Below are 15,090 nucleotides of genomic sequence, written 5' to 3' on the forward strand. Positions count from 1 at the left end.
CTCATTTTGTTTTATCTTTTCTTTATCTTGTTTGTTCTTCTCACTTTCTTTCCTTTTTTTCTTCTATCATTTCTCGTCTCTTCTGTCCTTGTCTTGTTTTGTCTGGTCAAGACTAATTTTTGTCCCTTGTTTCTCTTCTCTTCTGCTTGTATTTCTCTCCTTTTCTCATTTATTCTCTCCTCGTCTCACCTGGTTTCATTTCTAACTTCTCTCTCCTTATCTCTTCTCGTCACTCCTTCTCTGTCCTCTTTTCCTTTTGTTTCTTCTCATCTCTTTACATCTCTTCCCCCCTTGTCTTGTCTCTTTTTTTACATTCTACTGTTCTGTTCTCATCTCTTCTCACTGGCTCTTCTTGTCTTATTTCTCCTCCTCCCATCATCTTGCCTTTTTTCTTCTCGTTTGCTCTCTTATTATATGTGCACAGTTCTGTTAACACGATTTTGGCCACACTCATCATTTTTAAACTGTAGGCTACGTGTGAATTTAATTTCAGGGACAGGAAGCATCTTTAGCTAATAAAGCATGGCCCGTGTATTTACCGCTGAAGGTGTCATTAAATATTAAGCCATTATAATTGGTTCCACTTCACAGAACCATGAAACAAGTTGTTTTATGTTCTTTTAGATGCCTATTATTACTCATATTTTGTGTTGGTGAGGTGAATTAATTGTGTGTTTTTAACTGCCCATGGGTGATGCTACGCTAATTGTCGCCTACAGAACAAAATTTTGCTAATCTGCTGTCGTAAGATTTTAAGCGAGAGTTTCTGTTCATCCATGAATATCATTCTCTCAGCTGCCCATGTGTTAATCACGCTCCCACCCACTACATTCAGTCGGATGCTATGTTATGCTTTTGTTTAAGGTCAGCTTAACCATATCCGACAATATGACGCATTCGCTTAAAAACACAAGCGTTTTGTTGCTCTGTCACGTGCATCATCATGGCTCACATTTAAGTCTGGCTACTTGGCAGAGAGGATGAGTGTCTCTCTGAGGATTCGATATGCGTGATGCTCGATGATTCAGCCATTCCTACACTGATGACAAAGACCAACTGCTTAATTGTCCAATGGCCCCGACCAGAACTCACCACATATCTACAGATCGGTCTCTTTTTTCCTCTTGACAAATGCTTTGTCTTGTTGATGACCTTAAAGCCAGATGGCTGAAAATGCTGAAAATATCTATCAGCTGTTGCCTCGAAGGGATGATATTAGTGGTTTATTATTAACCGAGTGTGTGATGTAATGAGAAGTGATGTAAACTGAAGTATTTGTTGAGACAAGATGGCCTTACTTTATATAGAAACATACAAAGCCCTTTATTCTATTGTAATGTTGATTTGAATATTTGCTTTCCATGCAAAAAAAAAGTGTCTGAATGTTATTTTTGAAGGCCTATGATCATGTCAATATTTTGCTTTGGCATTTCTAGGCATCATAACCTTCAAAGAAAAGGAAATCATGCATTGCAACAAGCTCTTAAAATGAGTCCAAAGAGAGTCAAAATGTACTAGTCCCAATATTTGCATTTTTAAAATCAATTTTCTGTGCATGGAGTATCAAGCTGTTAGCTTAGCAAAATGTTAACATTAGACTTGCAGTTTTAGTGAAAATGCCAAATATATAAGACCCAGCCCAGCAGATGTAGAAATCTTATAGCCTGGGAAAACCCAGACGAACTTCCGGCAAATTTAGATTTGCTCTGCAAATTAGTCTGGCGAAGAGCCCATTCAAGCTCATTTCCAATCTCTCCAAATCGAGGCACCAATCACAAACGTTGAGGTGGGCTTTACAAGATGACGATCGATCTGATTGGTTTTAAGGTCTATGCAATTGCTTACAGAGGCATTTGAGCGACGTCCGTTGGTGACGCCCCTTTGGAAATGAGCTGTGAATGAACCTTCCCCAGACCCTAACTCAGTTACGACTGAGAAGGGTCTGGTTTTAACCAGGCTAGAAATCTTAAAGCTACAGTTGCAAACTGCACAAGCTCCTGTTTTTGTTTTTCTGGAGAATCAGACAGAGAAATGTCCATGTGAAGCTACATGGATGTGAAGCTTGACTAACATGAAAAGTGGACTAGAGGTTGAACGATTGATCGGTCTTGCCATGATAACGATTGTTGGAACAACAAATCCGCAAATTTCCATACCGATAGTTTTTCCGGGTTGCATCCGTTGCTGGAGCGGCTGAGAAGAGTCTGCTGTCATTATACAGTACGAGTGCGGCCTCTATAGGCGAAATAAAAACTATCTCTGACGCCTCGTGGAGTTTGTTTTGACGCTGTGTGTTGCACTGAGTGGGACACTTCAGATACAGATTAAAAACAGACATTTAAACGGTTTGTATACAATACACTACCGTACTTGTTTTCATATCATTATAAATTAATTTTGTAGCTTTGCACATCTTTTCTTCACACATGGTGACATTTCTACAAAATGATATTGCAGTGCTTCTTGCTCTCAAAGCAAGTCACTCTCAAAGTGAAATGTCGAGTGAGTGGTGCTAAATCGCGTTAAGAAAAGCCCAACATATGGAGCACGTTATGTGATGAAAAAATTGAAATGTATTAGTTTACAAATGCACTATGCATGCACTATGGTAAAAGTATTTTGAGGCCATAACATATTATTGTGCGAGAAATTACAAGTCTTTATTAATCAATATTTTTCTCCTGTAATCATTATTTGTGAAAAGGATTGTTTTTGTCAAGCAAAAGTGGTGTTTATGGCTACTTTAACATGTGTCCCATAAGGTATATTATAAAAAAAAAATATATATATATATATATATATATATATATATATATATAATAACATAAGGCTTATTTAATTCCATATGTAAGCCAGAATGGACGGAATATTGAGTAATAATGTGTTATATCAGAAAGTGTATAGATGACTTCAGTGATACGTTATTTATACATATTTTACTTGTGTTGTGTGTGGTTTTGACCTCAGATTTGTCACAGTTATTACACACGAGCCTGTTGAAAAAGCACATGATGTGTGCTTCAAAGCCGGCTGCTCATTTCTGACTCCTTTGAAGTGTCTGTCACTGTGATATTTCTAAAGATGACTTGCTCTTTATCTAGCAACTGCCCCTTTTCCTTCTCAAGAAACATTTTGCATCTGTCATCTGTTGTTTTTTTAGTGTATGATCTAAGATGTTTCAGCTTCCGCATGAGTATACTCCTCTTTCTCTGTGGGTTTCTCCCATTATTTGCCGGTTTTCTTTCACCTCTCTGCCTTTCTCCGTTGTTTTTTCCCTTGCTTATCCCATGAAACGGTGGGAGGCTTGGAGTTGGCTGTCAGAGCGTGTTGGTGGAGGTGGTTCCTCGGGTGCCAGGAGAAACTTTGATCTTGGCGTGGCATTGGGGCCTTCGTTTGCCTCACACTGCTCGTGGTTCCAGATGAAAAGGCTGGAGATGTGTTTCCTCCTCCATCTACCTGTCTAATGACTCCAGCATTATTAGCATGTGGCACACAGCACTGAACTCTGTCATCTGAAAGAAATGAGAAAAGTTTGTCTTTACCCAATGTGCTGTCAGCATGCTCATGTCCCCCCCCCCCCCCGCCACCGTGTGACGAGCTCATTGCATCCTTATCAGTGAGATCTCACTTCTTAAAGAGATAGTTCACCCAAAAATTAATTACTCTCCCTCATGTCGTTACAAACCCGTAAGACTTTCGTTCATGAAATTTTAGATATTTCTGTTCCTCCATTGACAGCTACGCAACTACCACTTTGACGCTTTAAAAAGTTCAGAAAGAGATCGTAAAACTAATCCATATGAATTGTGCATTTTAGTCCAAATTTTCTGAAGAGACTAAATCGCTTTATATGATGAACAGATTGAATTTAGGCTTTTATTGACATGTAAACATTGATCAGCGAACATAAACCGAAGCTCAACCGAACATGCTTGACGCGAACGAACCTCTTGCTAAAGCTCAAACGCGCTGCGTAACTTTGGTTGTTACACGTCATGTGAACATGCTTGAGCTCCCGTTTACCACAACTAATGTGTGAGTTGATGAATTCAATCTGTCCATCATATAAAGCGATTGAGTCTCTTCAGAAAATTTGGACTAAACCGCTCAATTCATTTGTATTATCACCATCTCTTTATGAACTTTTGTAGCTGTCAACGGAGGAACAGGAATATCTCAAATTTCATTAAAAAGATCTTCATTAGTGTTTCGAAGATGAACGAAGTCTTACGTGTTTAGAACAACATGAGAGGGAATAATAAATGACAAAAATGTAAATTTTTGGGTGAACAAACCCTTTAATGTAGTTCTTCCACCTAACCCTTGTTTTGAGTTCTTCCATCGGCAGTAACCTACCCATGTCATGATGGATAAAAAGACTTGAATTCTGTGTAAATAATGGTATTATATTTACTTTCAATGACTTAGTTTGTAAACCTTGCAGTGGTCTTGTGATCTTTCAGTTTTGGAATAAAATCAATGTTTATGTCAATGTTCAGACAGCTAGAGGTGTTTAAAACTGCTTTCTTTCAAAATCGAGTATTGGATGTATTTCTGCTAAGCAAAGTTTCACTTTCTAATTCCAGTCATTTCTTTAAGAGTTTTGCTAACAACTTTCCCACATAGAATTCGCAACAGGTTCAAGTTGGTCACAGAAATGTGTGGTCTTGATAAACAGAAAGCTGCTTGGTTGGTAAGTGACTTCTGTGTGCCTGTGGTTCAACCACCAAAATGATTTTAGCGTGCGTATGCTACGCACTGAATACCCCTTGGGTAGGATTAGGGCTGGGGAGTGCATGCGTACTACACGCCATAAAGTGTGTATCAAATGCATGCAAAAACTGCGAAGCATATGCACACAAAAACTATTTTGGGCATATAAATGGCATAAGAAAAACATTCGTTGTATAGATACGCACTTTCATGAGATCGGGCTCACATTTCTACAAAATTATATTACGTTGTAATGTTTTTTTGCTTTGAAAGAAAAGCAATGAAACATGTGGTTGAATGTATCACAGCAGTTTGGACATCACATGCCTTGTGAGTGGTGCTAAAACGTTAATGCTGTTTCATGTTTGAAATAACGTAGCACAAAAACGATAGTGTTAACGAAAACATACTTGAGGAAACCATGCCATTTTAGCTTCATTTTACAAGTCTTTCAGCTCTTTTATCGTGACTCGTTTTTCATGCGACTCAAGTTTTTTGCCTTGAAATTTTACAGAAATTTGTGATCTTTGTGATGCATTTTACATGAGCTGGCAAATGTTAAAAGCAGAGTGATGTGTTTTGTTTCTGTAGGACGTACGCTCTACGGAGGGTTCGGGATGCGTTCAGGGAGAGCCGGACAGTGGGAGATCCGAGGGTTGTGGAGGAGCTTCTGAACAAGGCCCGGGACAGTCTGGCCATCATTCAGAGACAGGTACTGGTCCAACACTGGATTTAGTCATCTGTGGATTCTGCAGAGCTTGTTGAGAAATAAGAACAACATTTTGTACATGCTTAATAATTAGCATAATAAAACACAACATGCACAGATTTCTTGTTCCGAAAGGACAAAAGAAAACCACTTTAGCTCACCAGGACACAGCTACCAGCATTTTGACACCGCTCCGCCGAACTATGCTTAATGAGAGGGGAAAAAACCTTGTGCTTTTAGCTCATGAAAAAGCAATAACACATGAACTGCATGGATGAGTTTGTAACAGAATTCTCTAAAATTAGTAGACAGCTAATGCTGTAAATATTATAGTGATATAAGTAGATATTTTTCAAGACCTGCCCTGTCTTCCTCAAATCTAAAGTTACTAAACTGATACAAGATCTGTTGTGTGGTAAAAAAAGATTTAAAAAGATTCTAACGATACATAAGAATGTAAAAATAAAAAAGGTAAAAAATAACAATGCCCTAAAATCTGTAATATTATACAATATTAACAGACGTGAGAATAATTCTTAAGAAAAACAGCATTTCAGATAAAATTTACATTTTTTGTTTGTAACAGTTTTCTAAAAAGATGCAAAAACTGATGTTGTAAATGGTATTGTTATGTAAATAGTTATTTTAAAAGACCAGCCCCCTTTTATCAAATCTGCACTTAATTGATATAAGATCTGTTAAGGGGTAAAAAACTAAATATTACAAATGCAAAAAGAGAGGATTTAAAAATAAGCATTCTAAACATTTTTATCGTTATATATATATATATATATATATATATATATATATATATATATATATGAGTTACTAAATGGTTGCAAAATATATACAAAAAATATAAAAAATGAAGAAAAGACAAAACAAACACCCCTAACAATTGCCTAAAATTTATGATATTAAAACTATATCAATAGACACGTGACACGAAAGCATTAAAGAACAACCCCACCCATTCATTTAATTCTGATTTAGAAAGACTCTTGAACATGAACATGTTCCTATTCAATCTAACAAATTCAGCTACACTTTTCATTTGCAGTTCCTTCTATCTCATAGTGAGGTATGCAGAAAGGCCTATGGATTATCATGCGGTTTAATAAAAGTCGGCCCTCTTGTGTTAAAAGAACAGCCTCCTTCATCAAACTTGATTTGCGCTCGGCTGGTGTTCCTAATGAAGGAGCTGTGGACTTCATCTTGTGTCTCTGTATCCTCCTGAGAGCTGGAGGAGGTCGTCTCCAGATGCATATATATATATGAACAGCTGCTCGGCCTCCACCTGTCCGCACACACACCACTAATGACCGATCATGCCTCGCTGTCACGCACTTTGTTCCCATAATTCCATTCAAATTCGGGGCAAATGTCTAAGGGGAACATGAATCTTAGGATTTTGACATTTGATCATTTTTCCCCTTCCCGTTGAGGTAGGGTAGAAGTTTTGATGGACTTGTATTTTTCTCATTATTTTTGGCTTAATCCCTCAAAAATATTCAGTGGTTGAAAATTGCTAAAACAACTCTTACCATGCATACAAATTATTAAGAATACATAAATGCTTGACGTCTCCAAGAGAGTGGCAGAGAAATATCATATAGCCTTTCATATCATACAAGGTTTAAAACATTTAAATAGACATATCAACTAGCTAGTAGAAAAAGTAGATGATTCTGTATCTTAGGTCCCGTTTACACCTGGTTTTAATATGTGTTTTGGTCGATCGGATCACATGTAGACGAGGCAGACATACCCATTTACTCCTGGTGTCTCTTCTGTCCACTTTCAACCACTTCTGTCCTGATTTATGGACGAAATAAACCTGCGCGATTTACATATGAATGCGTTCTTAGACGATGATAAAACACACGGAGAGCATAAGCCTTAGTTTCTGTGAGTGTGTGTTAGAAATCAGGAATGGAGAGAGAACATTGTGCTTGGTACGTTTTTCATCTTCAAACCAAACTTGGGTCTTAATGCAGACAAAGACAATCCCATCTAGATATTTTAAATCCAAAGTTTTAATCCTCTTCCTGTAATGTTCACGCATTAGATCAGTAGACGGAGAGCAGACGGTGTTTTGTGGCTGTTTGAACACATTCGACCACATGAGTGTTTACACTACGAAATCAATCGGGTCAATGCGTTTTCAAAAACCTCTGGTTGAAATTAGACAAGCTCAAAACATTTTACACCTGTATTTAGTGTCGTCTAATACCAGGTGTAAAAAGGGCCTTCGTTGATATTACTCTTGCCAAGCTCTGATTTCTGAGAGAATTTCTGACATTTTCTCTATTTTCTCACCTGACCTAAGTCTACCTGGGTCTCGTCTTCAATCGACGTCCACATTCAATAATATTTATACTACAGTCGATGTCGGCCGAGTTCCCTAACTTGTTCCCCTAACTAACTTGCTGCGCAGCAATAATAACCCACAGACTCCAGACAATGCCTTAAAAAGAATCCCCTAAGAAGAAGAATACATCACGGCCGGAGGATCCCAGACACATTTCAGAGAGAATCTCACCAGCCAAAGGAATACAACAGGTTTATAGAATATGAGCATGACAAAAATGACGTGATTACATAATTTCCCTACAATTTGATTGGTTCTTCATACGCAGATGCTTCTGTTACTAGGTAGACGTAAACTCTGTTTTCTTGATTACTTCATAATTACAAGGTTTCAAACCTTGTTTCATTTCCCATATTTGTTATTTTTACATATTTTTCGACTGGTTTCGAAACATTTAAGATTTGAAAAGCATATAAATTTTGTTCCTGCAAGAAAAATAAATGTTAGTTATGATTAATTAAAAAATCCATTACAGCTGCTTTTTTATTTTAGTTTACACTCATTAACTTTACATACTCGTTATTGCGTAGTGATTTTAGAGGTTTAATATCATGCTATCCACTGCCTCAGCTGTTATACAGCAAACACGAGGAATAACCGTGTCTGCCGAATATTCGTTAGTAATTTTGAAGTCATTATTTCCGAATATTCAGCTTCTGGCATATCCCTACTGAAAAACATATATTTTTCTCTTGAAATAAGAAAACGTACAGATCTATGTTAAGAACTTCACACAAAAAAGGGTTGAAGGAAGAATAGGAGGCACTGGGATAATTTGTTTCTTGTCTCGAAGCAAAGACGGTGAGCTGTTCTTTGAAAGCGAATCAAAGTACAGCCTTAGAGATCAGTCCATCATGCTGTCTGCATTAAGAGCTTCTGTCCCTGACACTCGCAGCATGGGAATCAATGAAGTTAAACTTCCTGGGGAGTTAAAACAAGATCTTCAATGAAAGATATAGAGTCAGGCGCAGAAGAGCTGGTTTCACTCTATTTTGAAATGCAAGTTGCTTTGACTAAGGCCTGATACAGTACATACTCTACACGAGGGGTTTTAGCAATGCAAGCTTAATTTCAAGCTTTTTTGAATTTCCAAAATCTGAAGAAAATCTCACTGTGCAAGTTATTTAGAGTTATACTGTTGTTGACACAATACTGCATCAGGTTTTAACAGGCGTTTGCAAGGTAACTCTGTCGCCCCCTTGATTATTAAGGTTTGTTACTGCTTTACTGTCGCAAGAACACAAGTGAGGTCAAAAAGTTAGAGACCACATTGAAAAATCTATAAAAATAAACGGTTTTAAGATTTAAAAAATTTAAATAGAAGAGTTTTAAAGATGTAAAATCCGTATGAACTGTTTATGATTCTGCATTATTTATTGTGCAGATCAAATAAGTGAATTTATGGCTTGCTGATATACCATTTTAATCACCAATGACATTGTAGATTTATTTTAAAGGGCACCTATTATGCAAAATTCACTTTTACATGGTGTTTGAACATAAATGTGTGTTGGCAGTGTTTGAGCAAAACCACCCTAGAACGATAAAAATCCACCCAGTGTTTTTTTTACAATCTCAATAAATCATAAGCACTGTCTCAGAACGAGCTGTTCTAAGATTCGGCTCAGTGTGACGTAGAATTGAGCAAGCCCCACCGACGTGGTTTGATTGACACTGTGGTTTTGGCATAGACCCCGCCCTCGGTGATCTGTTCATCATCCTCCATTGTTTCAACGTCAGCCGGTGTTCAGAAACATAAGTGTTCTGTTGTGGGATGTAATAATGTACATAGTAGTTTTCACTTACTTCCGACATCAGAGCCACTGAAAACGCAGTGGATGGATTTTATTTACGAAGGAAAGGCGCCACTTAAACTTCCAAAATACGTTTGTTTACGCAAATCATTTTCTAACTGACTGTTTTGTGAACGAGGGTCAATTCAAAGCAGGTCTTGTTTCAAAGTTAATCCTCAAGTGTGGATCGTTGCCTACTGTTCGCGACCCAACGTCACCTCCAGTAGAAGGAAGTGTATTTTATGATTTCTGAGCAAATAGTCATTTCAGTCGATGTCAGCTAATTGAACAACAAATGCATCTAAAGTTGTTGTCGTCGTCGTAGGATGTCAGTGTATATAATTCAAACCTTGTTTGTATAGTGTGTAACCACACGTTTATAAATATATATATTTTTAAAGATATTGTATTAAAAACTGTGCATGTTTTCTGTAAAGACAAGACATCAAAATTGCTATGTTTATACAAAGGCCAGCACATCGACACGAAGCTGTAGAACGAGGGATATTGTGCAGACAGAAACATCACATAAATGTAATTTCGTTTGTACGTGGCAAACGTTATCACAGTATTTGTGTTTGTAGTTTCAAAAAATTGCGCCAACGTTATCACAGTTTGTCTATGTGTGTGTTGCACATCCATAATTGCAAAGGGGACGCGATTACAACTCTATAAGTACATACCAAATAACCATTCCGAGACGTCCTGGTCCATTCTCATTTGTGTTTGTTCTGCCGGAGTCTCTTCATCATCTGGGTCTGATTCCGGTTCAAACATGTACGGCTGAATGCCATACAAAACAGCGGGTGTCTCACTCACTCTCAGCCATTCTGCTTCTACCGACTGTTGTTTGCAAGTTACGCCCTCATCCAAAGGCTGGGCGGGGATATGCAGCTCATTTACATTTAAGGTGGTACACACCAAAACAGCTCTTTTTAAAACAGGCCACGAAAATGACATTTTCAAATGGTTATAATAAGTTAATTGTGGGGTATTTTGTGCTGAAACTTCACAAATACATTCTGGGGACAACCGAGACCAATATAACATCTTTTAAAAAGGGGCATAATAGGTGCCCTTTAATATTTGAGTGTCTAATAACCATTATGCACTTTATTTATTGTTTTTGATTACAACTACAAAGAAATAATAATTGGTTAATTATTATTATTGTTGTTGTTGTAAACAATGACAGTTGTAACAATAATAATAACAATAATTGTTGTTGTTGTACTTTTTATTGTTATTATTTAATATATTATTCAGGCAGTTTTGTTCTTGAGCTTCCTGAGGGGTTAACACAAGATCTTCAATGAAAAATGAAAACCATAAAGACTATAATTTATAACTGCACATTTTAAAAGATACTCCAGAAGTTGAGTAAATATTCAAACAATAGATAATAATAATATAATAAAAAATTTAAAAACATAATTAATATACTTTACCTGATCACAACAGACTTGGTCATCTGACCAATCAGAGCAGAGTAGTCCAATCACAACCGACTGGATCATCTGACCAATCAGAGCAGAGTAGACCAATCACAACAGACTGGGTCATCTGACCAATCAGAGCAGAGTAGACCAATCACAACAGACTGGGTCATCTGACCAATCAGAGCAGAGTAGACCAATCACAACAGACTGGGTCATCTGACCAACCAGAGCAGAGTAGACCAATCACAACAGACTGGGTCATCTGACCAATCAGAGCAGAGTAGACCAATCACAACAGACTGGGTCATCTGACCAATCAGAGCAGAGTAGACCAATCACAACAGACTGGGCCCTCTGACCAATCAGAGCAGAGTAGACCAATCACAACAGACTGGGCCCTCTGACCAATCAGAGCAGAGTAGACCAATCACAACAGACTGGGCCCTCTGACCAATCAGAGCAGGCTCTCAGAAGTTTAGAGAAACTTCTAAACTTCTGAGAACTTCTAAACTTCTGACTCAGTCTCTCTAAAAAAAAGTTTAGAGGGACTGAATCCTTAATCGAACCGTTTCAGAGTGAGAGAAAAGAGCTGATGCTGCAATGTAGATTATGAGAAAATGAAAGTGTTATTTTACCTTTGATGCATGTAAACCTATTGTACGAGACCTTAAAAACAAAATTATGAACCTTTAAAATAAAATAACAGGGGCACTTAAAATCATAAAACCGCTAAATAAGGGCATTTCCACTAGTGGTCCCAGTCTGCATGTACAACGAGACTGTCAGGCGTTCACAGATGCGTTTGCGTTCCTGTGTAGAGTGTGTTTGTGGTGTAAGTGATGTGTCTGTGGTGTTTTGTATGTTTGTGGAGGTGTCTTCTGCATATCTCCCCCAGTGACACTATAAGCAGGGCAACAGTGATCCAGCGCTCTGTTGACTCACAGCACAGCATACGGCTCTCTCTGTTACACACACACATAATGTCCCGGTGTGTGTCGTGACACCAGCAGCATGCGTCCCACCCTCTACACACACCCACACCACAGACTGGCGCGGGCTTATGTCTCCAGCTCTTCTGTAAGTGTGTGTTTGAGGAGAGGTGGATCTCCTCCAATCAGTGAGTCACTCTTCCAGTCTTGCCCCGCTCAGATGCTCTTTTGTGACTGTTTTCTGTGCGTTCTCAATCCTTGTTCTTTTTTTAGATGGCATACTTATATTTTATATGGTTTTTCCTATAAGATCAAAGGAACAAAACATGTTTCCATTAGATTTGTATGCTAATATATATTTATTAGAGGAAATTGGAAGACATTTTATAGTAAAGACATGCTGTGCTGTATGAATGCCCCCTATCTGTAGACAGCAGGGATGAACTGGAAGCATTTTTTTTCTCTTTTGTTCTGGTTCTACCACTAGTTCAGATTTATTTTTGCCCTGCCAATGTTTTCACTGGCCCCAGCACAAAAAAATATTAAAGAGTTTAAATGTTATAATATTTACTATTTTAGTTTGAAAGTGTACTTTATTTTTCATTCAGAATTTGTTTGTTTCTTTTGGAAGAAATTAATATAATGATGCATTAAATGGTTTAAAACTGACAAAGACATAATGTTAATGTTAAAGATTTCTGTTATTTTGAACTTTGTATTCATCTAAGAATCCTGCAGTAATGATCTTTAAAATTCAGCTTTGATCACAGGAATAAATTAAATTTTATAATATATTAAACCAGAAAACAGTTATTTTAATTAGTAATAATATTTCACAATATTACTGTTTTTACTTTATTTTTGATCAAATAAATGCAACTTTGTTGAGCAGAAGAGATTTATTTCAAAATGTGCAATAATTTATTAATTATGAATTTAAAGCTTTCTTGGAGCTTGTTAAACACTTACTGTAATGTAAGGGGTATACAGTTAAAGACCCAGAACCAGATATGAAGAATGAAGACCCAGAGTCAGAATTATAAAAAATTAAAGAAAATATTTACTGAAGATAGTTTGCAGTTTCATCAGCAGAAGTCAGCTTCAATACTCGCACAGGAGTTCGTAGGCCGCCCCGCTTACAGTTACAAAGATCACAGCAGTTATACCATTTCCAAGGTCTAAGCTACGTCATTGCTTACAGGATGAATGATTCTCATTGGCTATGAAATAGATAAACACAGTAATTTTCCACACATATACAGATAGACTGAAGCATATCTCCATCAATTATGCAGCTGAAGTTAGGCACGTCATGACCTTCCAGGTCGCAGATTTGGGTTGCTGGGCGCCAGCATGTCCAGAACAACAACTCAGTCAATCTCCAATAATGCCAGTGGTTCCTTAACCTGTAACCAAGAAGACTAACACACACACCGACACACAGCTTTTCCAAGGTTGGATTTGGCCAGGCTCTCACTATAAACAGGAGAGTCCTCTCAAAACATCAAGATAATGCGTTCTTTCTCTCAAGGATAGCTAAACTTTAGTCTAACTGGAAAGAAAGGCTTTAACAAAGAAATGGCCCCTTAAACGATTGGCTTCAATGACCCCTATATGTTTTAACACATTGAAGACCTTTCTCAAACACAAAACAAGTCCCTATTTCATTTCTGGAAGCTGTGTTAAATAAGCAAGCACTGCATTCAGATATCAAATACAGACATTAAAGAATACATGAAAAGAACATTTCAGTAATCACACTGGTAACTTATATAAATAAAGTAAAATCTCCAGAGAAGTCATTCAACTCATTTGATATTTAGAAGGAAAAATATTGATTAATACCTTAATTATAATCAATCATTACATATACATTGAAGCAGCAGTGGATTCCAATCCACCCCCTTCAGTAAAATTCTTCTGTACAGGGCAAAGTGTTACTGATCATTTTAAGTAGCTAATTTTATGTAACCACATGTTCAAGTTTGCATTGCATTATGCATAATACATATACACAATCATAAATGTAATGTTTAAAAAATGTATCCCGTTCCATTCGTGCGAGGAGGAACATTTGTTTGAAAATGGTCCACTGCCCCTCTCACCAGGAACCCTCTCCTTACCAGTGTTTCTACAAATAGATTTTAAAGTTCTATAATGCATTTGACATCACTCAATGTCTTGTATATTTTCCTCTTAACCTTTTTTTAAAAATAAATCCACATGCCACCTGTTCATTTGCTCAGTCTAATTGATTGTTTGCAGTTTATGAGCAACACTGTCTTCAACAGACAAAAACAAGTTACTAAATTCATTCTTGATTGTGTTCCTGGGACAGAGATTGAAGACAGTTATCCCGTCTCAGATTAGCTACAGCGAGTGTCTTTCACGGGTGTTTGGTGTTTTCCAGAGCTAAACGGTGGATTCTCTTGTGGTGGTGTATTGTTGGCTATAACTCAGGCTGTTGAATGTAAAGTAGTGTTGTGCCTCACTGTGTGTGTGTGTGTGTGTGTGTGTGTGTGTGTGTGTGTGTGTGTGTGTGTGTGTGTGTGTGTGTGTGTGTGTGTGTGTGTGTGTGTGTGTGTGTGTGTGTGTGTGTGTGTGTGTGTGTGTGTGTGTGTGTGTGTGTGTGTGTGTGTGTGAGACGCCTGAGTAGATTAATTCAGGGCTTTCCCGCCTTAACCTCCACCCCCTCTCAGGTGACTGTGGAATAACGGCTATATATTTACCAGCACCAAAATGAGTCTGACTTTATAGTGGTGTGTGTAAATTTCACCATGGAGAGGACAGGACATCCCATAAATAACAAGAGTGACGTGTGTGTGTGTGGGTGTCTCTCTTTTGTCCTCTGCTCTACCTCATGTTTAGTGTTTTAAAATGGAAAACGGAACCGAGATTGTAGACAGTTTGAACTACACAATGAGCCAATCAGAGCCCACCCTGCACCTCTCACATATTCTGCAGCCATTCAGAGCTGAGGTTATTTGCATACAGAAATGCTAAAGTTCTAATCAGCCATTTAAAAAGGATGTTCAATAACTTCAATTATATAGTATGAGTGTGTGCAGTATAAATGTAATTCAGATTTACGACATTTGCCATGTTGTCATCATGTGACCTACCACTATCAGTTACG

General features: G+C 37.6%; 1 protein-coding gene across 1 annotated transcript in view; it reads left to right on the top strand.

Annotated features, from left to right (window-relative positions):
- The window catches only part of lyrm4b (LYR motif containing 4), a 79,311-nt gene that overhangs the window by 8,604 nt on the left and 55,617 nt on the right, over positions 1-15,090 (top strand). The window contains exon 2 of the mRNA XM_077244144.1: positions 5,305-5,425. Within this exon, the coding sequence (XP_077100259.1) occupies positions 5,305-5,425 (121 nt within the window). The remainder of the gene's footprint in view (positions 1-5,304; positions 5,426-15,090) is intronic.

The sequence above is a fragment of the Siphateles boraxobius genome, unplaced genomic scaffold, assembly GCF_051911475.1.
Source record: "Siphateles boraxobius isolate OS27281-9 unplaced genomic scaffold, OSU_SipBor_1 26, whole genome shotgun sequence".
NCBI classification, from domain to species: domain Eukaryota; kingdom Metazoa; phylum Chordata; class Actinopteri; order Cypriniformes; family Leuciscidae; genus Siphateles; species Siphateles boraxobius.